This window comes from Trematosphaeria pertusa (genome assembly GCF_010094035.1).
Source record: "Trematosphaeria pertusa strain CBS 122368 unplaced genomic scaffold BU26scaffold_5, whole genome shotgun sequence".
Lineage (NCBI taxonomy): Eukaryota > Fungi > Ascomycota > Dothideomycetes > Pleosporales > Trematosphaeriaceae > Trematosphaeria > Trematosphaeria pertusa.
In genome coordinates, this window is record NW_022987216.1 from 514,838 (window position 1) to 538,248 (window position 23,411).

Below are 23,411 nucleotides of genomic sequence, written 5' to 3' on the forward strand. Positions count from 1 at the left end.
GTGCGAACGCTTCGGTGTCAGAGCTCCAGACACGAAAATCGTTCACAGCTCGGCGGAGCTTGACGCGAGCCCTGAGCGACATGAACCGTCCAATTCCGCCGATGCCACGACATGCGACCCGTGCCAGGTGATGCGGGGCCTCAGTCTGCGCCGGGTAGGCTGGCGGCGCGCCCTCGGTCCTCCGCCGCGGCGATGCACGTCCACGAGCCAGACGCCCGCCGGGCCAGCTAAAGAGGTGCAATTGCAGGACCTCACCGCGAAATGGCAGCCGCTTTGGGAGAAACTGGCATCCAGGCCGAAGCAATCTTTGGAATCCAACCGCGGAAAGGCATACATACTGCCCATGTTCCCGTACCCCTCCGGCACGCTACACCTCGGCCATCTGAGGGTCTACACCATTTCGGATGTCCTGGCACGCTTCAAGCAGATGCAGGGCTACGACGTCCTGCACCCGATTGGATGGGATGCCTTCGGTTTGCCTGCTGAAAACGCGGCCATTGAGCGGGGGATACATCCGGAGAAGTGGACGCTGCAGAACATCGAGGCCATGAAGAAGCAGATGATGGAAATGGGCGGGCGATGGTCCTGGGACAGGGTATGGAAGACGTCTCAGATCAGAACGAGAGTGCTAGCTGAAGAATATATACATAGGAATTTCGAACCTGCGATCCCGACTTCTACAAGCACACCCAGCGCATCTTCCTCATGCTGCACGAGCGCGGCCTAGCCTACCAGGCCGAGTCGCTGGTCAACTATGACCCCGTCGATCAGACCGTCCTCGCGAACGAACAAGTAGACGCCAATGGCTGCTCATGGCGATCCGGCGCGAAGGTGGAGCAGAAGATGCTCAAGCAGTGGTTCCTAAATACCAAGGAGTTCCAGGAACCATTACTAGAAGATCTAAAATTGCTGGCAGAGAACGGCAGGTGGCCCGAAAGAGTGCTCGCCATGCAGAAGAACTGGATAGGCCGCTCCGTGGGCACCAAGCTGTGGTTCGAGGTTAACAATCAAAGATCAGAAGCAAAGTTTGACGCTGTTGACGTGTTCACAACCAGAGCAGACACCTTGTTCGGCGTCATGTATGTTGCCTTGTCGCTGAATCATCCCCTGGCCCAAGCGTGCGCCAAAGAAGACGAATCGCTGCGCACCTTCATCGAGCGAGCAAAGGCCTTCCCTCCTGACTCGAAAGAAGGATATTTGCTTCAAGGCATAGAGGTATGGAATCCGCTTGCAGGCCTTATCGAGGACAACGACATCATTTGGCGGGTCCCTGTTTATGTCGCGCCTTATGTCCTAGACGATTACGGCTCGGGAGCGGTTATGGGCGTGCCTGGCCATGACGCCCGCGATCATGCCTTCTGGCGGCAGAACAGAAGTACACAGCCCGTGAGACAGGTCATTATCCCCGCTCCTACAGTAATGCCTTCCTTCTGCACTGGGCCTGGAGATAGTCAACATGGAGAGGACCGACCCAATCTTGAAAAAGGATTTGTGGCTTCGCGGGACGGTACTTTTTCGGGGGTTTCCTCAGACGAGGCGATTGAAAAGATCATCACGCTCCTGCAAAGTGCGGGAAGACCCGTTGAGCGGACACAGAATTGGCGCTTGAGGGATTGGCTCATCAGTCGACAACGATATTGGGGCACTCCAATCCCCATTATACACTGCACCTCCTGTGGCCCAGTTCCAGTGCCTGAACAGGATCTGCCCGTCGAGCTTCCTAGCTTACCGGATAGTTTCTTCCAGAGAAGAAGGGGCAACCCTCTCGCTGAGGATGAGGAATGGAAGAAGACACAATGCCCGAAATGCCGCGCAGTTGCCGAACGCGAGACAGATACCATGGACACCTTTATGGACTCGTCTTGGTACTTCTTCAGGTTTCTGGATCCGAAGAACTCGCAGTCTCCCGTGAGTTCGACAAAAGCGGACCAGGAGATGCCTGTCGATGTCTACGTTGGTGGGGTGGAGCACGCCATTCTCCATCTCCTCTATGCCCGCTTCATTTCGAAGTTCCTTTCGACAACCTCCGTCTGGCCGCGCGGAAGACAAGCGAACGGTGAGCCTTTCCAGCAGCTGATCACTCAAGGAATGGTGCACGGCAAGACGTACTCGGATCCCGCCACCGGCCGATTCATGCGCCCGGAAGAAGTAGACCTTGGTGACCCGTCGGCGCCGGTCATCAAAGGAACGGATATTACCCCTACTGTCAGCTACGAGAAGATGTCTAAGAGCAAGTACAATGGTGTTGATCCCGGAGCGACGATTGCCAAGTACGGCGCGGACGCCACGCGAGCACACATGCTCTTCCAAGCACCCGTCAGCGATGTTCTCGAATGGGATGAGGAGAAAATCACCGGCGTCCAACGCTGGCTCACACGGGTGCTCAGGCTTTCGACCGCGTTCGGGCGCCATGCCAAAGAGATGGAGAAAGTCACACCGTCGAGGGATATCGATGCGGGAGTGGCAGATCTGCTCAAGGCTCTAAGAGCAGCAAACATTCTGAAAGTGGCACCGAAGCCCAGGAATGATCCATATAAGACAGACTTAGAGGAGCTTGTCGCCGCTCTGAAACTGGACGAGATGGAGCTGCTGTCTAAGCTGCAGGAGACGATTGCCAGCGTCACAAAATCCTATGCTGAGACGTACTCCTTGAACACGGTTGTCAGCGACCTCATGACGCTGACGAACACCATCTGGGACACGCCTCACGTTTCTGCCTGCACACCATGGTTCAAATGGTTCGCCACGGCCCATCTCCTCCGAATGCTCGCTCCAATCGCCCCCGGCGTAGCAGAAGAAAGCTGGCATACTCTCCATTCGACAACCAGCCTCCACATCCGCACAACCACCCTTCATCCTTTCCACGACAACGGCGACTCCTCCATTTTCGCCTTCGGCTTCCCAACCGCAAACCTCGACATCCTACCCCTCCTCAACCCGACCACACCATGCGTAGTGCAAGTCAACGGCAAGAAGAAATTCCAGGCGAACATACAGAAGGTGCCATTGACGATCCCGAGCCAGGACGACCCGGCGGTCAAGCAGTGGGTGTTGAAACACCTTCTGCAGACGGATCTGGGCAAGAAGTATATGGACAGAGAGACGGGAGCGGTATGGAAGGCGGGTGGGTTCGGAGAACGGCATCCGATATACAGACTCGTGCCGAACGATTGGACGGTTATTGTTGCGAAGAGAGGGAGGATAGTGAATCTCGTCAGTCCGAAGAAGGTAGGCGGCAGCAAACGCGACACCGAATCGCGTATTGAAAAAGGAGGAAATGTCATCGGAAAGAAAACAGGCGGAAAATGAGGAGCCGACTCCAAGAAGGAGACGCAGAAGAAAAGTCCAGCCAACCCATCTTCAACTTCCCTCGCACTAACAGCCGTTTCTAGTATGGCGTGGGGTTTGGTAGGACGCTCTCCTTGTACGATATCTGTGGAGATACATGCATCTCCTAAGTTAGGTTAGTTTAGGAGTGTATAGTGTATAGTGTAAACTAGTGTACAGTACTTTCTACATATCCAGACACGCTTCAAACGCATCCTCTTCTCCCGCGCAGCCCACATCTAACCGCACCCACTCCATCGCCCTCATCCCCGTCCAAACAACCTCGCCCTAGGCTTCAACTCCAACCCTCCCCTATCCTCCCCCATCCCCCTCCTAATCTGCTCCTCAACCACCCTCCCCAAACTGCCCCCCTCTTTCGTAATCCCACCTCTAAACAACTCCCCCACCACTCTCCCTCTCACCACCGTCTCTTCCACCACGCCCTCCACATTCTCCGGCCCCACCCGTCCATACCACACGCCCATGCCCTTCAAACTGTGCTCCCGCAGCGCAGGCGGAACGTATATAATCACATTCCCCGCATACTTGTGCCCGCCAACATGGCTGATCAGCCCAACCTGCGCGTCCACGCCGCGGCGCGCGAACTCCTGCCTGAACGCCGATTGCAGCATCGGCCCGAGCACGCCGCAGCGCTTGTCGCGCCCGCCGTGGCCGCATATCAGCACCGTGATGCGGGTGATGTCTTCGGGCGGCGGCAGCGTGGCGGCGAGCGACGCGTCGCGCAGGAGGCGCGCTTTTTGGGCGGGGGACAGGGCGGCGTGCGCGGGGTGCAGGGCGCGCGGTTTGAGGTATGCGGAGGCGAAGCTTGAGACTGCGTTGTGCGGGATGCGGGGGATGCGTTTGAAGGAGGGGAAGAGGAGGGCGGTTGTGGAGTTGGGGGTTGGGCTGGCGGGGAAGGAGGCGGCGGTTATTAGGACGTTGTTAAAGGGCTGTGTTGATTTTTTTAGTTAAGTTGAAGCTGAAATACGGGTGCGTATGGAGAGGGTATGCAGAGGGGGACAAACAAACATCGAAGCCCTTCCCGCCCTTTCCAATCTCGGCGCGGAGTCCGCGCACAAAGGCCCCGGCGGAGGACTGCTCGTCTTCGATCCTGCTGCTCCAGTCTTCTTTTCCCGTGCATATGAGGACTTGCTCTGTGTAGCTGGCCATTGTGTTCAGGAGTGGCGTTTTGCGGTCGATGTCGAGGTCTGGCGGGGTGGAGGCGCAGGGGCAGGTTGGCGCCGGACATGTTGGGGTGTAGGGTATCGAAGACTGGGGGCGATGTGCGGTGGTAGAGAGGGCGCGGAAGGGATGAAGGTTCGAAGTGCGTGTCCGGACGCAGCGGGAAAAGGACATTGTGTGCTGGAGCGCGATGCGGTGCGTGTCGGAAGCTTGTGGAATTTATCCGGGATGGGTCGGAACGCGTTCCGCGATGGTGTAATCTCCGCTCGGAGATAGCGGCGCGGCGTCGGATATAGGTTACGATGTCCGACCTAGTCGCCTAGCCTACGTCTCACCATTGGAGTCCACATAGAGGAGCTTGACTTTCTCCAGCGTTTTTCTCTTGTTACTATTAGAGCCAGCATACGGGGCCTTGGCTTTCTCCAGACCTTTTTTAGGCCGACGTCTGCAAGGGCACGAAGAACCACACCTGTGCTTGATAATGCGGATGGGCATCTCCCCTTCCAATCCAGCTCATGCTTTCCAGCCCGCAGCACAGTAGGACTCTGCATATTGGCCTCCACAGCCCCTAATTGTAACCACTTCGGAAACTGCGGCAAGCCCTCCTATCCCGGTGGCCCTCGGCCCGTCTCGTGCTGAGCTCGATCAGTGAATTCAAGGGGTTCTTCTCCCCCCAGCGAAGCTTTGCAGATTCCAAGACCGGCCGAATATCAGCCTGACTGTCTTGCGTGAAGAATGCGCCCACGATATCGGTAACGCTCCACATCGGCGAACCCGCAATCCTATCCGAGAAGAAGCGAATCGAGTAGAACGGGTCCGCGCCGTGGACAAGCAAGAGCTTGACTGCCCGAACGCATATTTCTTCAAGATACCCATGGTCGTTCTGCCATTTGCAAACATACCTGCAAACGTGGCGTACACTTAGCGGGTGTCTCAGTCAAAAAGGGTCGGGGCGCGGCGCGGGGGGAAGGGCACGCAATCATGTCTCAAGTCTTTACCTACTGAAGGCCCCCAGGAGGAGCTTTCCGCAGTCAAGACATGCTAGAGAGGGCACTGGGATCTACGTACCACAACCACATCTGCCAGAGCGTGAACGATCCAATTCGCCGGTTCGGGTCGAGCCCGTTTTCGAGGAACAGCGCGTAGATATCCAAGTGGCGGTGGAGACCTTGACGTAGTGGCTCGCCCTTGAGTAGCACTGTGTCAGCAAGATCATAGATACCGCCATTCTTGCTGATCCCGATCTGAGGTAACGCCTCGATGAATCGGGAATCGTCGAACACCTCGTCGAATTTTGCGCCATGCCTAAGCAAGATTGAGAGCGACCTCTTCCATTGTTCATACGCCCAGGGCTTTGTTGACCTCCTTGCCGCCGCACCAGTCTCGGATAGAAACTGTGCGAAGAGCGTGTCATTCGTTGTCCGAACGTTCGGGTCTGCCCCATTATGCAAGAGCCAGGAGAGTGTATCGCAACTGGATTGTATGCCAAAGGTACTATTGACTCTCCAGGATTGAATATCGAATGCCGCCCGGAGCAAATGTTTCGACAGGCGATGGATGAGTGTTCTGTCCTGGCTCAGACGATACTCGAGGTATGCAGTGAAGCCATAATGCACAGTCTTGACCAGGATGTGGGGATCACTGTCGTCGAAAGCTCCAGTTTGGTGCTCTTCTACCTTTTTGAAAAGAGCCCAATCGAAATAGCCAGACTCCGCCGCAGCCCAACGAGCGAAAACCAGGAAATAGGCGAAGTCCTGGGAATTAAACCCCCTCCCGCTCTTGCTACGAGAACAATACTCTGCGTGCATAGCCAGAGCCCTAGACGCTTTTGTTGCTGCCTGCGAATCTTGTCTAGCGAGCAGTCGATGCACACCTTTCCATTGGAGGTAGTCGCGCACTGTTCGATGGATAAAGTTGACTTTTCGTGCGCCCGGCACTCCAGCGGCCTCTAGCAGACCTTTGTAACGTACACTCAGCCGACGATTCATTTGGTCCTCGAGCGCGATGATCCTGAGCAGATCGGGGGGTGGAAGCTCATTTTGGGTTGAATAACTGCCTTCATCGAGAAACCAATACGTCAATATGCACATTGGTTCCGGGGCTCGGATGGCAACTTCAAACATGGTGGCCATTTGTTCCCGGTAGACGCTGTCCACGGATTGGATCAACTTGTCAAAAAAGGGCCCCAGATCCGAAGGCATTTCTTCGAGGCGACGTAGCAACAACGGTATGTTATCGCCATTTTCCACGCCTTTTCGGAGAGATCTGACGACCAAGAATACCCACAAGAACACTCCGTGAGCTCTGCGAGTGATCTTGGAAATGAGATCAGCGAAGGCTTGATGCTCTTGCTTGAGCAAGCCAGAGCCAGGGATGTCCTCGAGCTTATCCCGAGCAAATTGGCGAATATCGTCCACAGTCAGGTTATGAAGGTATAGCTTTGAGACCGCATCGAGACCGAAAGCGTCTTCAAAGCACGGCCAAGGTCGGCTAGAGACGCATAGCTTGATATGAGGTAATCTCGCGATGTGCTGTAGTATCTGGATGATCTCCGATTCATCTCCATCGTACTCGTCCAGACCGTCGATGAAGAAACAGATCTTGGTATCATCCTTCAAAGCTTCCAGCTTTTCGAAAGCTGCCTGAAGCTCTCTGAGGCTCCAATCACTGCCGCTTCCACCTTCCCAGCGGTGTGGGCAAAGGACCGGGATAAGGTCGGGGCACGCTCGAAGAATCTCGAAGAGCAGTTGTTGAAGAAGACCTCGTTGGCATTTTTGCATGTCGGTTCCAGCGGACCAGAAGTAGAACGCCGCCCTAATCAGTCGGTGGTGTCCAGCCCATTCGCCGAGGCAGTTGCTAGTCTGTGGTGCGTCGCAGATGTATTTCATAAGCGTCGACTTCCCTGAGCCCGGCTTTCCTGAGATCCAGTAGAGTCCGTGCCCGGATACCAACCAGTCTCTGAAGCGAATCTTCGATCGAGGATCATGTGGATGGAAGTACGAAGGTTCAAAAATCCAGTGGAAAGTGCGTTGATGGGCTTCGGCGATCGTATGGTAGCGATGCCTCATCGTTTCGAAGAGGAGGCTCTCCAATATCTGCCTTTCCTTGTTGTACATATATGAGGCGGTAGCCGCTTCTTTCAGTATTGTTTCGATCTTCAGGAGATGGGCCTGGTCCAGCTCCTGCATGTGCTCTTTGACGTCGTGTAGGGAAACTAGAACTTCTTTCACAGTGAGTCCGCGAGCCGAGTCTAAGTCCTACAAAGGTGGCGGTACTCTTAGCAGATTTTCAAACCGAAGGGAACCGAGGGTGGTGTTCACACTCTAACTTGTCTTAGGTTTTACCTGTTAAAGGCCTCCAGGAAGAACTTTCCGCACGTAAGAGCTAAGACATTCTAGATTGTGTACTGCTGCTTACGTACCTCACAGGAGGCCTTCAGCGCATTCAGGTCCACCATAAGTGATATCTGGAGCTTGCTGTTGCTGGCGTTAGTAATTTTGTGTAAGGATTGGGGCCACGAGCTTCGGCTTGCTCCCTTACCTCATGTGAGCCAGGATGTTAACTGAAAGCTGACTGCGGAGGTTTTCGAGCCTTTTCTGCAAGCTGTCGATTTTGTCCCTATTCCATAAACTTGAAAGTGCCTGGCGAAAACTGCGCCATCTCCTCTTCTAGCAACCCGAGGCTCCGCGTGTGACAGAGATCAACTCCGTAGCAACGGCCTTCGCGGAATGGGCGATGCTAAGCATGTCCGGGCCGGGTCCAAGGCCCTGGTAGGAGACTCTGGGTCCTGCGTTGGTTTTCGGAGTGATCAAGCCGTCGACCAGCAGCGAAAGGTCTCGGGCAACGTCTTGGAGTTCAACGTACTCCTGGGAGAGCCCCGAGGCTGAGTGGTAGACCTCACTCGCCTCAGAGAGCAGTGTGGCGCAGAAATCCAGGAATTGTATGATGTTGGCCGCTAGACCGACAGCAGTAAGGCCATCCATAGCCACGAGAATTCTGTGTCTAGTGGGATGCTCCGCAAGAATGTTACTATTGGGCTAGGGGCCTTAGTCTGTTGGATCAGAGTAGGCTCAGCCGGCGGTAGCGTTCGGTGCGATCATCTGTCCGTGGGCCGGAAGAGAAGCGGAGCGGGACTGCTTATAGATAAGTACCTGCTCTGCCTTTCCGACCGGAAGCGATTGGGGTCTGCTCGTGGTAGCGCCTGCGTGGACAAAGTTGTGGGTTCAGCCAGCTGTGAGGAGGCACAAGGCTGAGGCGGTGCTGCCTCTCACGTGCGCCATGCGGCGATCAGCTTCCAGTAACATCGTTCTGCGAAAGCCACATTGTGCCTTGGCTTCCTACCGGCCGAATAGTGGGTGAGCGGCGCAATAAGTGGTAATACTATGAGAGGATAGCTGACACAGACACATTGACCGTGAAAGAACACTCACGCTTCGCTTTCATCGTCGTCCTAACCCGCTTTCTCCGTTGACCACCAGATTCTTGTCCCGCCAAAAATTGCGCCTACGATATCGGTAACGCTCCCCATCGGCGAACCTACAATCCTATCCGAGAAGAAGCGAATCGAGTAGAACGGGGTCTGCGCCGTTGAAGTGACTCATACCTTGCCCGCTTTCTTTTCACTTTGTTCGCCTTCACCGCGCGCTGTGTGCGTCCGTGCGCGTGGGATAAATATCCTACCTCCCCCCCCCTCGTTTCGCCGCTGTCCTCCGCCCACTCTTTACTCTACCGCTTCTATATTCTTTCCTACCCTCGCTCACACCACCTATCGGGCTTGCCTGTGGTCGCGGGGATCATCACGCCTCTTCTTTGGAGCTTTGGCCGGCTCAGGGTTGAGGCAAGGTGATCCACGGTCGGTACGAAGCGGCAGTGAGCGACGGTCCTCTGCGGAGGTCTGTAGAGACAGACCTAGTTAAAGACTATCTTGGGTTCTTTAACGACGGTCGGAAATCCCACCCTTCTTTTCATTAACCTGTCTGCTCAAAGTGGACTGTCAAGGAAGAGATCTACGTGAGGCTGTCACTTGTTTGAAGCGTTTCCTTGCTGTACGTATAAGAGGCGGTAGCCGCTTCTTTCGGTGTTGTTTCGATCTTCCGGAGATGGGCATGATTAACACGAGTGATCTTTGACCTGCTGCGCGATAAAGTCCTCTAATTGAACGTGTGTTACCATTATCGCCTGAGTGGGTGGAGGAAGTACATTTGAGTCGCTGCGCGCGAGAGTATGGCTTGGAAGTAGGTCTTGAGAGCAGCAAGAAGGAACGCTGGAGGCATGACGTCACGAACGCGAACATCCATTCTACGACGCTCCGCTACGCTTCCCACAGACACGGACTCCTAGCTAGACCAGCCTACCCTGGCCGACCTGTTCATCGCCCCAGATTCTGCTTGCGCATCGCTGCCCACACCTCACATGAGGCTCTTCAAACTCTCAAGCGTCGCCTTCAGTCCCGGCGTTTCCTCCGGCTTGATGCCCAACTCCTCCTTGCTCACATAGTCCACATGCGCCGTCCAATCGCTCACAATCTGCGCCCAGTCCCACTGGTCCGTAATCTCATCGCCGGCGACGCCCCAGAGGTTCTCGTAGTCCTTGCGGCTGCACTGTATGTAGATGCCCTGGCGGCCCGTCACCTCGGACCAGATGTTCAGCATGTCGCCGAGCGTAACCGTCTCCGTGGCGACGGTGGTGTACTTGCCCTTGCTCTTGTCCGGGTTGGCGAGGATCTGGCGGACCCAGATACCGGGGTTCACCGTCATGTCGCCGGTGACGGGGATCGCTGTGGTTGGCGCTGTGGACACGATTTGCACCCATTTGCCGTACGAGCCGGGCTATGGTTTCATTAGCAGGGGAGCCGTGGGCGTGTAATAGTGGACTCACAACTTCCATCGGCTTGAGCAGCGGCAAGTACACCATGTTGGTGGCGTAGTAACCGAAATACAGGAACGTCGTCTTCTTCGCGAGCTCAGGCATTTCGCTCCTGATCTTGTCGTCTACCTCGGCCTTGTAGTCGATATGGGCGCAAGTAACCTTGCCATTGGTGGTCTTCTTAGCGCTCGGAAGCGTGCTCCAGATGTAGTGCTCGAGAGTTGATGTCTTGGCTGCTGCACGGGCGAGCTTCAGGGCTTGCTCTACTTCGATGACGCCAGACTCATCTTGAGATTTGCCGGTAAAGAGATGCTCCCAGAAGTTTGTGACGGCGAAGATGGCATGGGCGCCCTGGTATCATATCAGCGAAAGTCCTAAGTAGCGATGGTGATTGGGTAGTACTTCGAAGGCCTTCACGAGCGACTCTTCGTCGTCGGCATTGGCTGACACGACCTCTGCGCCTTTGGAAGCAAGTTCCTTAGCCTTGTCGCTGTCCGCGTTCCTGGTGATGATTCGAAGCTTCCAGCCTGGCGTCTTGAACATGACGTTGGCCACGCCTCCGCCCTGCGCGCCAGTCCCTCCAACAATCGCAATAGTCTTCGTCATTGTGATACTGTAAAAATTGCTCTTAAAGTTGCCTGGAACTTGAGGTCTGCTGGTTAGGCTTCCAAAGTTGCCTGGCCTTGAGACCGGGTGCTATTTATGCTTATAAGCAAATAGAATGCGCCTATGAAGCTTTCGTGCGAGTACCCAGGTAAGCTCGGAGCGACCTTCAAACAAAGAAAACACACTACTCTCTAAGCGCCGACACCGTTGGTCAGCACCAACGAACGCGGTAGGCCGTGCATATGCTCCTAGTTAGTAACCGACCGCGGAACTGCAAGCGGAATCGATCAGTCTGAACCATGTCCTGCCGAGGGGGCGGGGAATCGAGCGAAGGCATTCGACAGGGGTGTAGGGCCAACGCGATATCCCGTCAGGATGGGTGGCCATACCAAGACCTTTACTACTTCCTCGCATTTCCTCGTATTTCCTCGCTCTTCGCCGCATGGAGAGATCGCTGCTTACGGCGTCTGCTCTATTTACGCCCCGCGCAAGAACACACCTAGGTAGTGAATTTGTCAGTCCTAAATCAGCTTTACTGTACTGTCCATGAGCTCCAACAGCCGCATGGGATTGCCCCTCAATCGTGCCTCGTTCCTGGCGCTGATAGACTACGTGCAGGACTGTTTGTCAGCGTGTTCGGCTCGGAAGGTGTAGCATCCGCGAGATCGCCTCGGGGATATTCCACGTCCGAATACGGTCTGGATGAGTTACCAAAGAGGGGCAAGAAAGCGAGGCATGGTTGGGGGCGGAGTACGCGCTGGGGGAGGTCTAGGAGCGATGTGGTTAAGATGGACATGTGATCGGACGTGACAAAAGCGGCTTAGTGTGATCGTGTGCCGGGTCCCTCAAATCTCCCACGATCCTTCCACCTGATCCTTCAAGAACTGCTTACGTTCAAAGACATGCTTCTTTAGCTACGGCTCTGGCTACTTAAGTTTTTATGTCCATCACCGACAATGTAGGCCGACGATTTCCCGCTTCTCCCGTCACTCTGCACGTTCTCCAGCACTCCCCGTTCCGAGCTCCTCTCCTAGATGCTCTCTCTTGGTCGGAAAAGACATAAGAATCGCCCAGCCTCAGCCTCCTCAAACATTATCCACATAACCTCGCGAAACTCCCCAATTCGACGTCTTGGACGGTCCATTGCCCACAATGGGGAGGTAGCATCCCATCCCATGGCCAAACGACGTCCGAATACGAGAAAAACCACACTCCCTGTTCACCCCCTGTAAAAGGACGTGCCTGACGATCCTCCACACGTTCCCACGCCACGGAAGTTAAAATGGACGTCGTCCTGTCGCCTCCCAACGTTACTTTGAATATTCCCTCGCTGCCCGTCACCGTTCTCGACATCTACGGTGGAGGAGGCTTGCTCGCCATGTTGTCCACCGCGATATGGAGCGTAGCGCTGCTACTCCTTGCGCCGACGATATCGGCACAGCTCCAACCGCTCCACACCTCCTCGCGATGGATCCTCGACGCCGGCAACAAGCGCGTCAAACTGCGCTGCGTGAACTGGGCGGGCCACATGGAAGCCGGCATCCCCGAGGGCCTGCAGCACCAGCCCGTCGACGCCATCGCGCAGATAGTCGCGGACTCGGGCTTTACCTGTGTCCGCCTCACCTTCAGCATCGACATGGCGCTGGACCAGGAGCAGAAAGTCGCCGACTCCTTCGCGACGCTTGCGTCCCGCACCGGCGCCGACGCCGCATCGGTAGCGGAGCTGTGGAGTAGGGTGAAGGACCAGAACCCCTGGATTGCAGATGCCAGCGTGAGCCAGGCCTTCGGACGCGTGATCGATGCCCTAGGCGGCCGCGGCCTGCGCGTAATCCTCGACAACCACGTCAGCCGCGCGAGCTGGTGCTGCAACCTGAGCGACGGCAACGGGTGGTGGGACGCGGCGCCAGGCTACAACGACGCCAACAGCCGCTTCTTCAACACGACGGCCTGGGCGCAGGGGCTCGCGGCCATGGCCCGCTTCTCCGGCTCGCACCCCGCCGTCGCCGGCATCGGGCTGCGCAACGAGATCCGCGAGGTGCCCGTCGTGCAGCCCCGCGACGCATGGTACACCTACATTGCCCTAGGCGCACAAACCGTGCACGCCGCAAACCCCGACCTGCTCATCGTGATGGGCGGCACGCTGTCCAGCACGGACGCCTCCTTCCTGCGCACAAGGCCGCTCGACCGCGCGCCCTTCGGCGCCGACAAAGTCGTCTGGGAATGGCACCACTACACTTTCAGCCCGAACTGGATCGCGTCCTTCAAGTCCTGCAGCATCTGGAGCTCCGTCACCGTCGGCGGGACCACGGGCTTCCTGCTGCAGCAGGGAAAAGCGTATACGGGCCCGCTTTGGCTGTCTGAATTCGGGTTTGGGATGACGGGGGGACCGCCGGAGAGGAGCGGGATTGGCAGCCAGGAGGATTACGACTATTTGACGTGTTTGGTGAAGTACATGGCGGGGAATGACGGCGACTGGGCGCTGTGGGCGCTCCAGGGGAATTACTACGTGAGAGACGGCGTGGTGGATAGGGATGAGGGATGGGGATTGTTGAATGGGGATTGGACGGCGTGGAGGAATCCGGCCGTGAAGGATGTGCTGGCACCGCTTTTTCAGGTTACGCAGGGGCCGTAAGCCCCCCAGTAATTGAGGCTTTTGTTTCTTCTTCATGAATGCTCGTTGCTCGTGTCGTGTCTTCGTAACGTCATTCAGTTCGCTTCCTCGCGCTCACACGCCCATGCCCAGTGCGAATAGCAATCCCGCCAACCCAACCGCGACAGCCATTCTCGCAGTCGAAAGATCCGCAGACCCCGTGCCTATCGACGCGGTGCGGCCTTTCTGCTCGAGATCTGTATCTTGCACGAGCGTGGGCGCGGGCTTTGACGCCGGTAGTGGATGAGTACTTGGTCGGACTGGTTGTTGCTGATCCAGCGCATGCGCCTGAGGAAGGTGCTAAAGCGTCAGTTAGTGATATCCGACGCACGAAGAACGAGGCATGTATGCTTACTCCGCGATGCTGGAAATCTGCTCCTGCTCCCATTGACGCCATCAGCAGGAAAAGCAGAGCGGCGGTTACAGCGTGAAGTCTCATTCCGCCAGCTTGTGGAACGTCTCAACCGAAGCTTCTTACCGCGAAGTTGCACGTAGAATCGCAGTAGGGGAGACGAAGTGCAGAATGCGGGAAGTAGTGATGTGCTGCAGGGACAGTATACATACATGTGCGGATCGACGCGGATCAGGCCATCCCCAGAATCCGCATCAGCATCATACATAACGGTCCACATGACGGAAAGCGCCTCCAAAGAAAGTCCGTCTGACACGCGACGGATCTAGATTCGTTGTGTGGTGAGGCTCAGCAGATGACCGCATCGGCACCGCGCTCCTCCAATAATCGCGCCGTAGCGCAAGAGGTCCACATGACAGCGCCACTTGATCTACGCGCGACGCGTGAAAGGGTCCACTAGGAAAGAGCAAAATGACAGAGACGAGGAAAGGGTATTTAAATGCTCAACCCATTGGTGTGGAATGAAGACGTAAAGTTTCCATGACTCTTGAGTAGACGATGTGCGTCGTCATCGAGCGAAATTCCCGGTGTAGGCTTCCCCAGCCATGACGCCACTGCGCCGCGCCAGCAGAGTACCGAGCGAGCGTTTCCTTGGCCGAGTATGCTGAACCCGCCTTGTGTGGAGGAGGGAGTAGTGTCGGGAGTTTGCTCTGGCTGGTCTCTCCATATTTCTATGCCATCGAAGATGCGAAGCTCGCGCGCCATGCGTGCGACTCGCAGCGCTTGCTCTAGATCGGCAATCTCGAGCAGCACGATTTTTGCTTCGACATCGCGCGCTATATGTAGCAATGGTTGATAAAAGGTGTCGCCTCGTTCTGTGTCGGCGGTCGTAGAGTGCGGAGGAGGCACCAGTGCGAGCTTCGGCTCGAAGCCGCGAACCGAACGCGTTGTGGTCTTCCAGTAAGCGGACGGTGAGATATATGGCGGGTTAGAGATCAGTATATCCCAGGACTGTAATTGCTTGTTGGTTTCGAAAGCTCTCTTGAGCGGGAGCCGCCCGCCTTTCTGGTCGGCGAAAGGGTTGAGGAGGACGTCGGCCTTCATGAACCCAATAGCACCCTTTTCCGCCCAAGACTTGTCCTTACGCATGCGCTTGAGGTTATGAGCGGCGAGGTTGAGGCTTGTATCAGAGACGTCGACACCGAGGATGCGCAAGTCTATGTCGTCGCGCGCGGAGTAGAATTCGTGGTGGAAGAGGAGAGGTATGCACCCGGTGCCTGTACAGAGATCGAGCACGCGGAGCTCAGAGGGAAGGCTCTGCGCATTGCGTATTGAGCACACGAGATGCGAAATCGAAGCCGCTGTATCCTGTCTGCCAATTCTTCCGTCAGCCATCTCGTCAACCGCAATCGCGCCAGCGTCGACTCACCGCGGGATCAGCACGCCCGGCCGACACATTATTTCCAGCTCCCCAAAGTACTCTGTGCCCAGTATATACTGCAGCGGTTTCCCCGAAGCCCTCTGCCTGACCAAATCGCGCAGCAAGGCGTCCTTAGCTAGCGTTCCGCCTCGCGCGGGTCGCGCTGCGGCGATGGTATTGACGTGTTCGCGGAGCCATCGCAGCTCGTTCCGGGCTGCGCGCAGGTCGCGGCAAGGGCCGAGAAGGGCGGGAAGAAGACGATCTATCGTGTAGGCTTCGCGGAGGAGCGAGGTAGGAAGGCGTGGCATCTCAATCGCAGATTCATAGCGCCTAGTTCGATGGGGTGGTGTGTACTGCTGTCGGGGTCAATTGCTGTTCGACGGAGATCTCAAAGGCTACTGTACCCACTGTACGCTAATCTACCCAATGCTTGTCGCATGCTCCATCTTTGCGGACGGAGGACGAGAGTGGAGCCGCGGAACTCTCGCGAGCATTCTTCCATCCAGGAAAGGTAAGGTCGGGTGGTCGCATAGATACCTAGGAATTTACTACGCGATTCGACCTCACATGCAGGACCACCAAAGCCGTAATGATATCGCAAGTTGCACAACTTAGAATATTCATCCTGAGGGAGTTTAAGGCACCAATAGTGGTTGAACTGACTACTGTGTAGCGTGTCCCTGACTCGGTCCAATGAAACATATCACACGCAGGGAGATAGAGCAAGAGCTTCAGTATAAAGGAGATCATATTCATATCTATGCATAAAACTGCCTAGAGAAGCTCATTCGGAGCTCATGGTGTCTCTTCACCAATGTTTCAACCCGAGAACGCCGTCATTCCAATCCTTACGACGCTAGTATGAAGCTAGTGTACAGCAACCGATATCTAGCTCTGACCACGAAGGACCATGCGCGTCTGGAGATCGAGAGCATTGCCTCGGGTAGCCTGAGCGTGGGCAAGAGCCTCGTGGTGAAGGACGTGATCGTTGCCATTGATGGTCTGCTTGAAGTTGGACCAGCCGCCGGCAATGGCTGGACGCGGGGCAGGAAGGACCGAACGGGGTGCAGCAACGACCGGCGTTGACTGCGTGCGGTTGTGTTGGTTCTGGCGTCCACGGACTTGCTGCTGACGCTGCTGCTGCTGCTGGCGATTGTACTGGCGATTGTTGTTTCGACCGTTGTTGTTTCGGCCGTTGTTGCTGTTGTAGTTGAAGTTGCGTCGTGAGTCTCGCTGCTGGTTGGTCCTGGGGTTCTGCTGAGCAACAGGGCGAGCAGGTGCGACAGGACCAGCTGGCTTCTGGGCGGGGATGGCTTCGACGACCGGCTTTGGCTTTGGCTCTGACTCTGGCTCTGGCTGGCCTTCAGGCTTCTTCAGGGTCTTGGGACCAACGACGAGGTAGGCAACGAAGAGGCCGAGAACGCTCAAGCTCATGAGAAATGATGGACCGATGTTGTAGTCGGCGATGGAATAACCGAAGAGGAATCCTGCAACGGCAGTCGCAGAGGCCATGGAGCAGTAGATGAGAAAGAGTGCCAACTTCTTGGCGACGTCCGAGAGGACGCGGGCGCCGTGAGCAGCCAAGAGGGTGAAGATAAGGGCTTCGTCAATCTCGGGGATGGGGTCGCTGAGAATAGGCGACTTCTCTAGGAATTCGCAGATCGACTTCCAGGACTCAAGCTGGGAGTCGATCTCCAGAAGATTCTTCTCTCGGACAGCAGTGCGGATCTTCTCTTGATCGAGAGACTCGTTGGCCAAGGCTAGGAATGGGGAGAGCTTGCCGAAGATCTCCTGGTCGACGTACGATAAGGCCAAGTAGCCACGAAACTTCATGGCGATGGTGAACTCGGGGGTGTGGGTGACCATGATGACTTTGGCATACGAGAAAGCCTTGAGAAGCTCCTCGACGAAGAAGTTGGCCGGACCGCCGACAATAGCGTCATACTCGCCAATAAGCTTGTCGAAGTCGTATCCCTTGTAGGCTTTGTCGGTCTTCTTGAGCTTGGCAGCCTCTAGCCAGAGCGGGATATCGCGCTCGAAGTGCTTAGCGGCCTCAGCGGCGTCGTAGACCTTGAACCCAAGCTTCTTTAGGCCATCGGCGACGACTATAGCAAGGTCAGTGATGAGGTGTTTCAGGCCACGTTGGAAGGAGTGAGAGTAAGCTTACCATCGATGCCAGAGCCCGGTGGTCCGAAGACGAGGAGCTTCTTGAGCAGGACCCGCTTGCGGCCATCGAGATCAAGAAGACGAACGCCAGAGGCGCCAGAGGTGGCAACGGCGTTGGTAGCGGCGACAGTAGAAGACATGTTTTCAGGTGTATAAGGTGGTGATGAAGGTGTGATGAAGGTGTGTTGTTGGTGAGGTGGGGTGAGATGTAGAAGTGGTAGCAAGTGTGGAAATTGATGGTAGAAGGTAGCTTGATGTCGAGAGACGAAAGCTGAAGTGTGGAGTGGAGTGTGGATGAGAGAAAAGGTTTAGGTTGAAGGGCAGCGGTGGGCGGGATTAAGTACCCAAGGGTGGTGGCCTGTTAGTCAGCTCGTTACGCTGCGCACGGGGTCTGTCGACGGGTACATTCACTGTACTGCAGATGTGTGGTCAGTGCCTCGGGACCCGCTCTGGCAACCAGCCACCTGGATTCCCTCTCACTCTTCGTGCTGATTGGCCCAGCCTCTTGCAAAAGCTCGATTTCGTGCGCCGGCCGCTGAAGTCTCGCTATTGTGCGACCCTGGTCAATGAGCGTCGGGCTCGGCTCCGAGCGAACAATACTATCTCCAGTTGTTCGCCACTGGTGTCACACCAGTGGAGGTGCTTCGGGGTTCGTATTGTACCGAGCCTGACAATAGGCGCAAGTTGGAGGACAATTGCTCACTCACGTGGCTCAAGCGGTTCGAAAAGCGGTGAGGTACCGGGCGCCCTGCTTGCGCGGTCTTGTGACGGTTGCAGCCTCCCGCTCGTCTGTTGATAGCACGGCGATGGGGAATGAGCAGCTCGCGGCCAATGTGAAGAAAATGGGTTGCTGATGTCGGGGGAGTCCTTGGGAGTATAGGCGGAGACTTTCACCGAGTGCCGCAAAAGGGAAAAGACGCCGTTAAATCGCAATCGTCGCAGTTGAGCAATGGAGATGTGCTTGGATTGGATGACTCTCGCCTCGTCGCGAAGGCTCCTGCTCCTGCTCCTGCCCCTGATGCATTGATGGGTTGCTCCTTCCCCCTCCACATTCGGCCGGGCCTGGCAGACCTGGAGGCAGCAGGCACCACCGTCTGCACCTCAGTCCCGCCTGATGCATCTTGCCTTGTCTGCTATCCTCTGCTCTTCTCTTGCGATAGACTCAGCAAGTATCCGCCACTTCCACCGCCTGTGCACCCTCCATAATCCGGGCTGAGCGCTATCCTTGGTGAAGCGCATCGGCGGACCGCTGTAGCTCTATCGTGCACTCCTTGTGCACATGTTGCCACTCAACCCGTATCAGTTCAATTCAGCTGGTCATACTCGCAATTTTTGCGGAAAGTGGTGCTTTTGATCGTACGGAGTTGATGGTGAGTTGCTTGACGTCTGACTGCTAAGCGAAGAGGCGGCCCGTGACAACGACGCCTCAATCACTCAAATGGCCTGTCTTCCGATCGAGATTCTTACACAGGTAGTGGGCGGAGGGGCCGGAGGGCTCTGTCCACTTGCTAGCCTGCCTTACATCAATCGCCAATGCCAGACTGTTGTCGGGAGCATTCTCTGGTGGGAGATGATGGGAGACTTTTAAAAGACTTGGCGCTAGTACTAGACGGTGTCAGTCCCACCAAGTCCAACGAGAGGAACCAGAGGAGCCCAAAGGCTTCGGAGCTCTAACATTCGAACGCGATGAGACGCATGGGAGAGAAGCAGACACTCTCGGCTCGCACGCATGTGGCAACGAAGACGTCTACGGGGGCTGAAGGGTCGCCATTCCCGTTTGGGCTAGCCTCACATCTAGCCCCTTGGCTGAGCGCCACACCTCCCACGATAGTGTCCACGCCCTCCAGACTCTCGAGTTTACGAGCTACAACCTCAACTGCCGGATCACCACTGACTCGCTCTGTGACTCCAACCGATGGCATGCGCATCGAGGCTTCGTTGTCAACCGACTTCAACGACCCTACAGCGGTAGCGGGCAGACTCGCTGATAGGAAAACTAAGCACATCGGTCGAAGCGGGAGATCCTCCACCCAGGGATCCGGAACTGCATTGCGCTTCATCTCCATTATCTACTCTCCGGCCAGACGGCCATGCACCTGTTGGTCCAAAGCCTCTGGCAGAAGTCAACACTTTCGCCCTCGTAAACTTCCCCACATCCAAATTGTACAAAGTGCCAAGTCGTTCCCGCGCTGGGCGCCGCTGGGCATGTTGGCACGCTGATTTGTGGGGTCTCCGCTCCAGCGTGCCCGTTCGCGACTTGGCGAGGCGTTTCGGCAGATGGGTAAATCGCTCTGCCATTCATCCTGTCTCGGCGTTGATCTCCAAAGCTATAAGGGACCCCGGCTGCAGAACAAAATGTTTGTCCAGACTCCAGCCTCTGCTCACACTTCGAAGCTACTATGGCGGACGCGCAAAAGGAATCGTGGCGCGCCCACTGGCACCTCTTCTTTGCTTGTGGGATCATGATCCTGAGTCCTTTCCAGTATGGCATCGACTTCGGCATGATTGGCGGCCTGCAGGCCATGGTTGGTTTCCTCAAGGTAAGCGTACGCCGTCCCTGAGAGACAGGCTTGCTGAACAGGATACTAGGTTTATGGCTACCAAACTCCTAAATCTCCGACCGGGTGGAATATTCAGACTGAACGCCAGCAACTCATTTCGTCCCTCATGACCTTGGGCGCATTTCTGAGCGCCGGCACCGCGGGCCTTGCTGCGAACAAATTCGGCCGTCGAGCTTGCCTGCTGCTTGCGTGCATCACCTGCTGCGTCGCTAACATTATTATGATGACCACCACCCATATCGGTGCCCTGTACGTCGGCCGTCTGGTCATCGGCTTGGCCAACGGGTACTTCATGACCTTCTCGCAGCTCTACATCCAGGAGAGCAGTATCGCGAGATGGCGCGGTCTGTTTCTCACCGGTTTCCAATTCTTTACCTCCTTCGTAAGCGCTCGAGTTCCTGCCCGAGGGTGGCATCTAATGTGGTGGTAGGGTACTTTGATCGGCACCATCGTGGATTGGGCCACAGCCAAGCGCCCTGATAAGTCCTCGTACCTCATCCCTCTCGGACTGATCTACGTCGTTCCCTTCTTCCTCGCGGTTGGCATGATCTTCATCCCAGAGTCGCCGCGATGGCTCATTCTCCAGGGACGATATGAGGAGGGGAAGAAGTCGCTGAAATGGCTGAGGCCCGAGGGATTTGACGTAGACGCCGAGGCCAGCGAGATCCACGCCGCTATTGAGAGGGAGAAGGAGATGAGCTCCGGTGTAGGCTGGGTGGACATGGTCAAGAACCCAATCGATCGACGGCGAACATTCCTCGCCGTGTCGGCGGTGACTCTCCAGGCTGCTTCGGGCTCCATGTTCATCATCGGTGGGTGACTGCTCGTCATTACTACCACAGAGCGTGTGCTGACCTACGTGCTAGCTTACAAGGCCTATTTCCTCACCATGGCCAAGGTATCGGACCCCTTCGCCATGAGCAACGTCCTGAGCTGCATCGGCATCCTCGCCATCATCGCCAACTCCCTCATCATCGTCAAGTTCGGCCGACGCCGCGTGCTCCTCATGACCGGCCTCCTCCTCTGCGGCTTCCTGCAGCTCATCATCGCCATCGTCTACACGAAGCAGCCCGGCACCAAGAGCACCGGCACCGTCATCGTCGCGCTGTCCTGCATCTACATGTTCAGCTACAACGGCATGATCTCCACATACGCCTGGCTCGCCGGCGGCGAGATCCCGACCCAGCGTCTGCGCTCGCACACCTTCGGCCTCGCCGCCGCCTGCGGCTTCGCCTTCGCCTGGCTCACCACCTTCACCGCCCCATACTTCATCAACCCCGCCGCGCTCAACTGGGGCCCCCGCTACGGCTACATCTGGATGCCGTCCTGCTGCATCGCCGCCGCCTGGGTGTGGTTCTTCCTGCCCGAGGTCAAGAACCGCACGCTGGAGGAGATCGACGAGATGTTCGAGGCGCGCCTGCCGGCGCGCAAGTTTAGGGGGTATAAGTGTGTCGGCGTCGCGAGTCTCGATGCGCATTCGCGGAAGAGCATCGAGAAGGAGCAGGATCTTGAGGTGTTGAGGAATGAGAAGGTGGAGGCGGAGATTGTTGCTACGAAGGAGTAGGCGGGTGGTTGTACGGCATGCGCAGTTTTGTTGATTAGCATAGTAGGATGTATGGGCCATTGAAGTTGGAGCGTCGAGTGAGCGATTCAGTCGCCATCTTTGCGTGTCAATATGAATGTGCCCCAGATTGCTTGCTGAGGTCATCCCGCCCTGAAGCATGACATTGTAGAAAGACACCCCAATTCCGAGCTGCGAATCGACGTTACTAGCTCCGCAAATCACACTCACGAGCTAGAAGGACCCATCCAGGTCAACGCATATCCCTCCGCGCCTCTCCAGATGGCTTCCTCGACTGTTAGATGCGATACGCGCTTGGCTTTCTCCGTCGATGTCAACTATCTCGACGACAAGTGCATGCAGACTGGCGTCTCACTCAACTAGAAGAGGCACACGCTGCAAACGACGACCGCGGTACTCCTTGTCCACAGCAGACTATCGCTGACTAGACTTCGACACTCCACTCCACTCCACTCCACCCGCAAGCTCAAACCCCAGCGCCTCGGCGCGTGCTTACTCCGCCAACCGTCCAGTTCGTCGCGCCTAGCCTGGAAACTCCAATGCTTCGCGAAGCTTACCCGCATCCCACTCCTCCAAACGCACAGCCTCCCTCTTCCCGTACCTAAGCACACACCGTCCCCACCGCCCGCCCTGCAACCCCAACTCGCGTCCCTCCTCCGCACTCGGCGCCCGCGGCGCATACGCGTCCAGATCTAGTTCCAACCTTCCCACTTCTTCAAAGCGCATCTTGCGCAGCAACGGCCACGCGGCCGGCGAAGCGTGGACCCAGGTGTAGACGCGCAGCGCGTCGGCGAGGGCGAGGAGGGGGGTGAGCAGCGCGGCGCCGATGCCGCGGCGCTGGTGGGAGGGGGAGACGGCGAGGGACTGTGAGCGTGGCGGGCGGTGCGGGTTAGCATGGCTTTCTGAAAGCAAGCGACTGTGCTCTTGGGTTTACGCGTTGATGGAATCGGGGAGGAGGGAGGTTTGCAGAGCGGAAAGAAGACCCCGGGCTGTGCTATAGCGGCGCGATGAACACGTACCGTGATGAACATACAGGCGCATCCAGGCGGCATGAGGCGCAGCATCCAAGCCCGCATGTCCGCGTCTTCAAGCGCATGGAGCCGGGCGATGGGGTCTTCATCTTCATCTTCGCCGGTCTCTGCACTTCCCTCCGTACCTTCTCTCTTTCGCTCACTATTTTCCTCCTCGTGACTACTCTCCTCATCTACCCGAGCCCCATCCACAGCTTCTCGTTCCGCAGACCGTACCCCCATGCTCCGCCTCACGCTCTCCATATCCACACCGCGAAACCCGCATCCGCACCAGCCCAGTACTTCCCCGCCACTTTGCCCATGATGCACAGCCTTCATGCTGTTTTCACTCCTGAGCTGGGAAGCCAGCATATCGCGGAAGAGGGCGTTGAGATCGAACGGGTGTCGTTCGCTGAGCTGCTTCACTCGCGTGTGCCGGTCGGAGTGGAAAGCGTGGGCTGCGAGGGCGGCGCATGCGGGTATTTCGCATGCGCGTAAGGGCTGGATGAGGATTTTGGGGTGCGTGGGTGAGGGAGACATTGTGGTTGGAGGAGTGCTTAAGGGTGTAGCAGTGTTTTGGGGGAGGGGGGTTGTGTCGTTGTATGCGGGTTTTTGAGGAATGGAACTGCGATTCAGATATAGAGCGGTTTAGCGCAGTATGTAGCGTGTAGATGCAGATGCATTCCCAAG

At 56.6% G+C, this 23,411-nt stretch overlaps 12 protein-coding genes across 12 annotated transcripts; 4 read left to right on the forward strand and 8 right to left on the reverse strand.

Annotated features, from left to right (window-relative positions):
• Nucleotides 1-58: 58 nt before the first annotated feature.
• On the forward strand, nt 59-3,523 carry BU26DRAFT_480963 (leucyl-tRNA synthetase). The gene is made up of 2 exons (XM_033825720.1): nt 59-595; nt 652-3,523. Exons 1-2 carry the CDS (start codon nt 131-133, stop codon nt 3,307-3,309), a joined length of 3,123 nt encoding a protein of 1,040 aa, XP_033685665.1. The 5' UTR covers nt 59-130; the 3' UTR covers nt 3,310-3,523.
• BU26DRAFT_268090 (uncharacterized protein) lies at nt 3,450-4,722 on the reverse strand. Its single transcript, XM_033821339.1, has 3 exons — nt 4,357-4,722; nt 3,824-4,277; nt 3,450-3,634 (listed from the first exon to the last, which is right to left on the reverse strand). The coding sequence occupies exons 1-3, from the start codon at nt 4,681-4,683 to the stop codon at nt 3,591-3,593; spliced, it is 825 nt and encodes a 274-aa protein (XP_033685666.1). The 5' UTR covers nt 4,684-4,722; the 3' UTR covers nt 3,450-3,590.
• A 578-nt stretch (nt 4,723-5,300) lies between these two features.
• Nucleotides 5,301-7,866, reverse strand: BU26DRAFT_268078 (uncharacterized protein). Its single transcript, XM_033821338.1, has 2 exons — nt 7,830-7,866; nt 5,301-7,766 (listed from the first exon to the last, which is right to left on the reverse strand). The coding sequence occupies exon 2, from the start codon at nt 7,695-7,697 to the stop codon at nt 5,541-5,543; it is 2,157 nt and encodes a 718-aa protein (XP_033685667.1). The 5' UTR covers nt 7,698-7,766; nt 7,830-7,866; the 3' UTR covers nt 5,301-5,540.
• Nucleotides 7,804-8,876, reverse strand: BU26DRAFT_517483 (uncharacterized protein). The gene is made up of 2 exons (XM_033828588.1): nt 8,050-8,876; nt 7,804-7,985 (listed from the first exon to the last, which is right to left on the reverse strand). Exon 1 carries the CDS (start codon nt 8,490-8,492, stop codon nt 8,178-8,180), a length of 315 nt encoding a protein of 104 aa, XP_033685668.1. The 5' UTR covers nt 8,493-8,876; the 3' UTR covers nt 7,804-7,985; nt 8,050-8,177.
• A 901-nt stretch (nt 8,877-9,777) lies between these two features.
• BU26DRAFT_268286 (NAD(P)-binding protein) lies at nt 9,778-11,209 on the reverse strand. Its single transcript, XM_033821341.1, has 3 exons — nt 10,777-11,209; nt 10,387-10,725; nt 9,778-10,337 (listed from the first exon to the last, which is right to left on the reverse strand). Exons 1-3 carry the CDS (start codon nt 10,978-10,980, stop codon nt 9,918-9,920), a joined length of 963 nt encoding a protein of 320 aa, XP_033685669.1. The 5' UTR covers nt 10,981-11,209; the 3' UTR covers nt 9,778-9,917.
• An 891-nt stretch (nt 11,210-12,100) lies between these two features.
• On the forward strand, nt 12,101-13,612 carry BU26DRAFT_539381 (glycoside hydrolase family 5 protein; the record flags this gene model as incomplete). The annotated part of the gene is made up of 2 exons (XM_033831505.1): nt 12,101-12,382; nt 12,422-13,612. The coding sequence occupies exons 1-2, from the start codon at nt 12,263-12,265 to the stop codon at nt 13,610-13,612; spliced, it is 1,311 nt and encodes a 436-aa protein (XP_033685670.1). The 5' UTR covers nt 12,101-12,262.
• A 35-nt stretch (nt 13,613-13,647) lies between these two features.
• On the reverse strand, nt 13,648-14,369 carry BU26DRAFT_268135 (uncharacterized protein). Its single transcript, XM_033821340.1, has 3 exons — nt 14,195-14,369; nt 13,986-14,077; nt 13,648-13,918 (listed from the first exon to the last, which is right to left on the reverse strand). The coding sequence occupies exons 1-3, from the start codon at nt 14,260-14,262 to the stop codon at nt 13,683-13,685; spliced, it is 396 nt and encodes a 131-aa protein (XP_033685671.1). The 5' UTR covers nt 14,263-14,369; the 3' UTR covers nt 13,648-13,682.
• Nucleotides 14,370-14,477: 108 nt separating this feature from the next.
• BU26DRAFT_423622 (S-adenosyl-L-methionine-dependent methyltransferase) lies at nt 14,478-15,710 on the reverse strand (the record flags this gene model as incomplete). Its single annotated transcript, XM_033823521.1, has 2 exons — nt 14,478-15,354; nt 15,412-15,710. The coding sequence occupies 2 exons, from the start codon at nt 15,708-15,710 to the stop codon at nt 14,478-14,480; spliced, it is 1,176 nt and encodes a 391-aa protein (XP_033685672.1).
• A 580-nt stretch (nt 15,711-16,290) lies between these two features.
• Nucleotides 16,291-17,708, reverse strand: BU26DRAFT_562637 (uncharacterized protein; the record flags this gene model as incomplete). The annotated part of the gene is made up of 2 exons (XM_033833048.1): nt 16,291-17,507; nt 17,570-17,708. 2 exons carry the CDS (start codon nt 17,706-17,708, stop codon nt 16,291-16,293), a joined length of 1,356 nt encoding a protein of 451 aa, XP_033685673.1.
• A 1,263-nt stretch (nt 17,709-18,971) lies between these two features.
• BU26DRAFT_268486 (uncharacterized protein) lies at nt 18,972-19,869 on the forward strand. The gene has a single exon (XM_033821347.1). The coding sequence runs from the start codon at nt 19,255-19,257 to the stop codon at nt 19,786-19,788; it is 534 nt and encodes a 177-aa protein (XP_033685674.1). The 5' UTR covers nt 18,972-19,254; the 3' UTR covers nt 19,789-19,869.
• BU26DRAFT_268487 (monosaccharide transporter-like protein) lies at nt 19,870-22,128 on the forward strand. Its single transcript, XM_033821348.1, has 4 exons — nt 19,870-20,108; nt 20,158-20,511; nt 20,560-20,941; nt 20,996-22,128. The coding sequence occupies exons 1-4, from the start codon at nt 19,968-19,970 to the stop codon at nt 21,691-21,693; spliced, it is 1,575 nt and encodes a 524-aa protein (XP_033685675.1). The 5' UTR covers nt 19,870-19,967; the 3' UTR covers nt 21,694-22,128.
• BU26DRAFT_268297 (uncharacterized protein) lies at nt 22,043-23,404 on the reverse strand. Its single transcript, XM_033821342.1, has 2 exons — nt 22,731-23,404; nt 22,043-22,575 (listed from the first exon to the last, which is right to left on the reverse strand). The coding sequence occupies exons 1-2, from the start codon at nt 23,259-23,261 to the stop codon at nt 22,234-22,236; spliced, it is 873 nt and encodes a 290-aa protein (XP_033685676.1). The 5' UTR covers nt 23,262-23,404; the 3' UTR covers nt 22,043-22,233.
• Between the last annotated feature and the right edge of the window lie 7 nt (nt 23,405-23,411).

Bases quoted from the DNA above. Each gene is read 5' to 3' on its own strand.
- BU26DRAFT_480963 (XM_033825720.1), top strand. From the start codon at position 131: ATGCGGGGCCTCAGTCTGCGCCGGGTAGGCTGGCGGCGCGCCCTCGGT. The intron at 596-651 runs GTATGGAAGACG...ATATATACATAG, and splicing joins GGCGATGGTCCTGGGACAGG to GAATTTCGAACCTGCGATCC.
- BU26DRAFT_268090 (XM_033821339.1), bottom strand. From the start codon at position 4,683: ATGTCCTTTTCCCGCTGCGTCCGGACACGCACTTCGAACCTTCATCCC. The intron at 4,278-4,356 runs GTTTGTTTGTCC...AAATCAACACAG, and splicing joins AGGGCGGGAAGGGCTTCGAT to CCCTTTAACAACGTCCTAAT. The intron at 3,635-3,823 runs GTTTGAAGGGCA...AGGATAGGGGAG, and splicing joins GCCTGCGCTGCGGGAGCACA to GGTTGGAGTTGAAGCCTAGG.
- BU26DRAFT_268078 (XM_033821338.1), bottom strand. From the start codon at position 7,697: ATGCAGGAGCTGGACCAGGCCCATCTCCTGAAGATCGAAACAATACTG.
- BU26DRAFT_517483 (XM_033828588.1), bottom strand. From the start codon at position 8,492: ATGGATGGCCTTACTGCTGTCGGTCTAGCGGCCAACATCATACAATTC.
- BU26DRAFT_268286 (XM_033821341.1), bottom strand. From the start codon at position 10,980: ATGACGAAGACTATTGCGATTGTTGGAGGGACTGGCGCGCAGGGCGGA. The intron at 10,726-10,776 runs GTACTACCCAAT...ATATGATACCAG, and splicing joins CGCTCGTGAAGGCCTTCGAA to GGCGCCCATGCCATCTTCGC. The intron at 10,338-10,386 runs GTGAGTCCACTA...ATGAAACCATAG, and splicing joins TGCTCAAGCCGATGGAAGTT to CCCGGCTCGTACGGCAAATG.
- BU26DRAFT_268135 (XM_033821340.1), bottom strand. From the start codon at position 14,262: ATGTGGACCGTTATGTATGATGCTGATGCGGATTCTGGGGATGGCCTG. The intron at 14,078-14,194 runs GTATGTATACTG...ACGTTCCACAAG, and splicing joins ATCCGCGTCGATCCGCACAT to CTGGCGGAATGAGACTTCAC. The intron at 13,919-13,985 runs GTAAGCATACAT...CACCTTCCTCAG, and splicing joins CAGATTTCCAGCATCGCGGA to GCGCATGCGCTGGATCAGCA.
- BU26DRAFT_268486 (XM_033821347.1), top strand. From the start codon at position 19,255: ATGAGACGCATGGGAGAGAAGCAGACACTCTCGGCTCGCACGCATGTG.
- BU26DRAFT_268487 (XM_033821348.1), top strand. From the start codon at position 19,968: ATGGCGGACGCGCAAAAGGAATCGTGGCGCGCCCACTGGCACCTCTTC. The intron at 20,109-20,157 runs GTAAGCGTACGC...ACAGGATACTAG, and splicing joins CCATGGTTGGTTTCCTCAAG to GTTTATGGCTACCAAACTCC. The intron at 20,942-20,995 runs GTGGGTGACTGC...CCTACGTGCTAG, and splicing joins GGGCTCCATGTTCATCATCG to CTTACAAGGCCTATTTCCTC.
- BU26DRAFT_268297 (XM_033821342.1), bottom strand. From the start codon at position 23,261: ATGTCTCCCTCACCCACGCACCCCAAAATCCTCATCCAGCCCTTACGC. The intron at 22,576-22,730 runs GTACGTGTTCAT...CCACGCTCACAG, and splicing joins GCGCCTGTATGTTCATCACG to TCCCTCGCCGTCTCCCCCTC.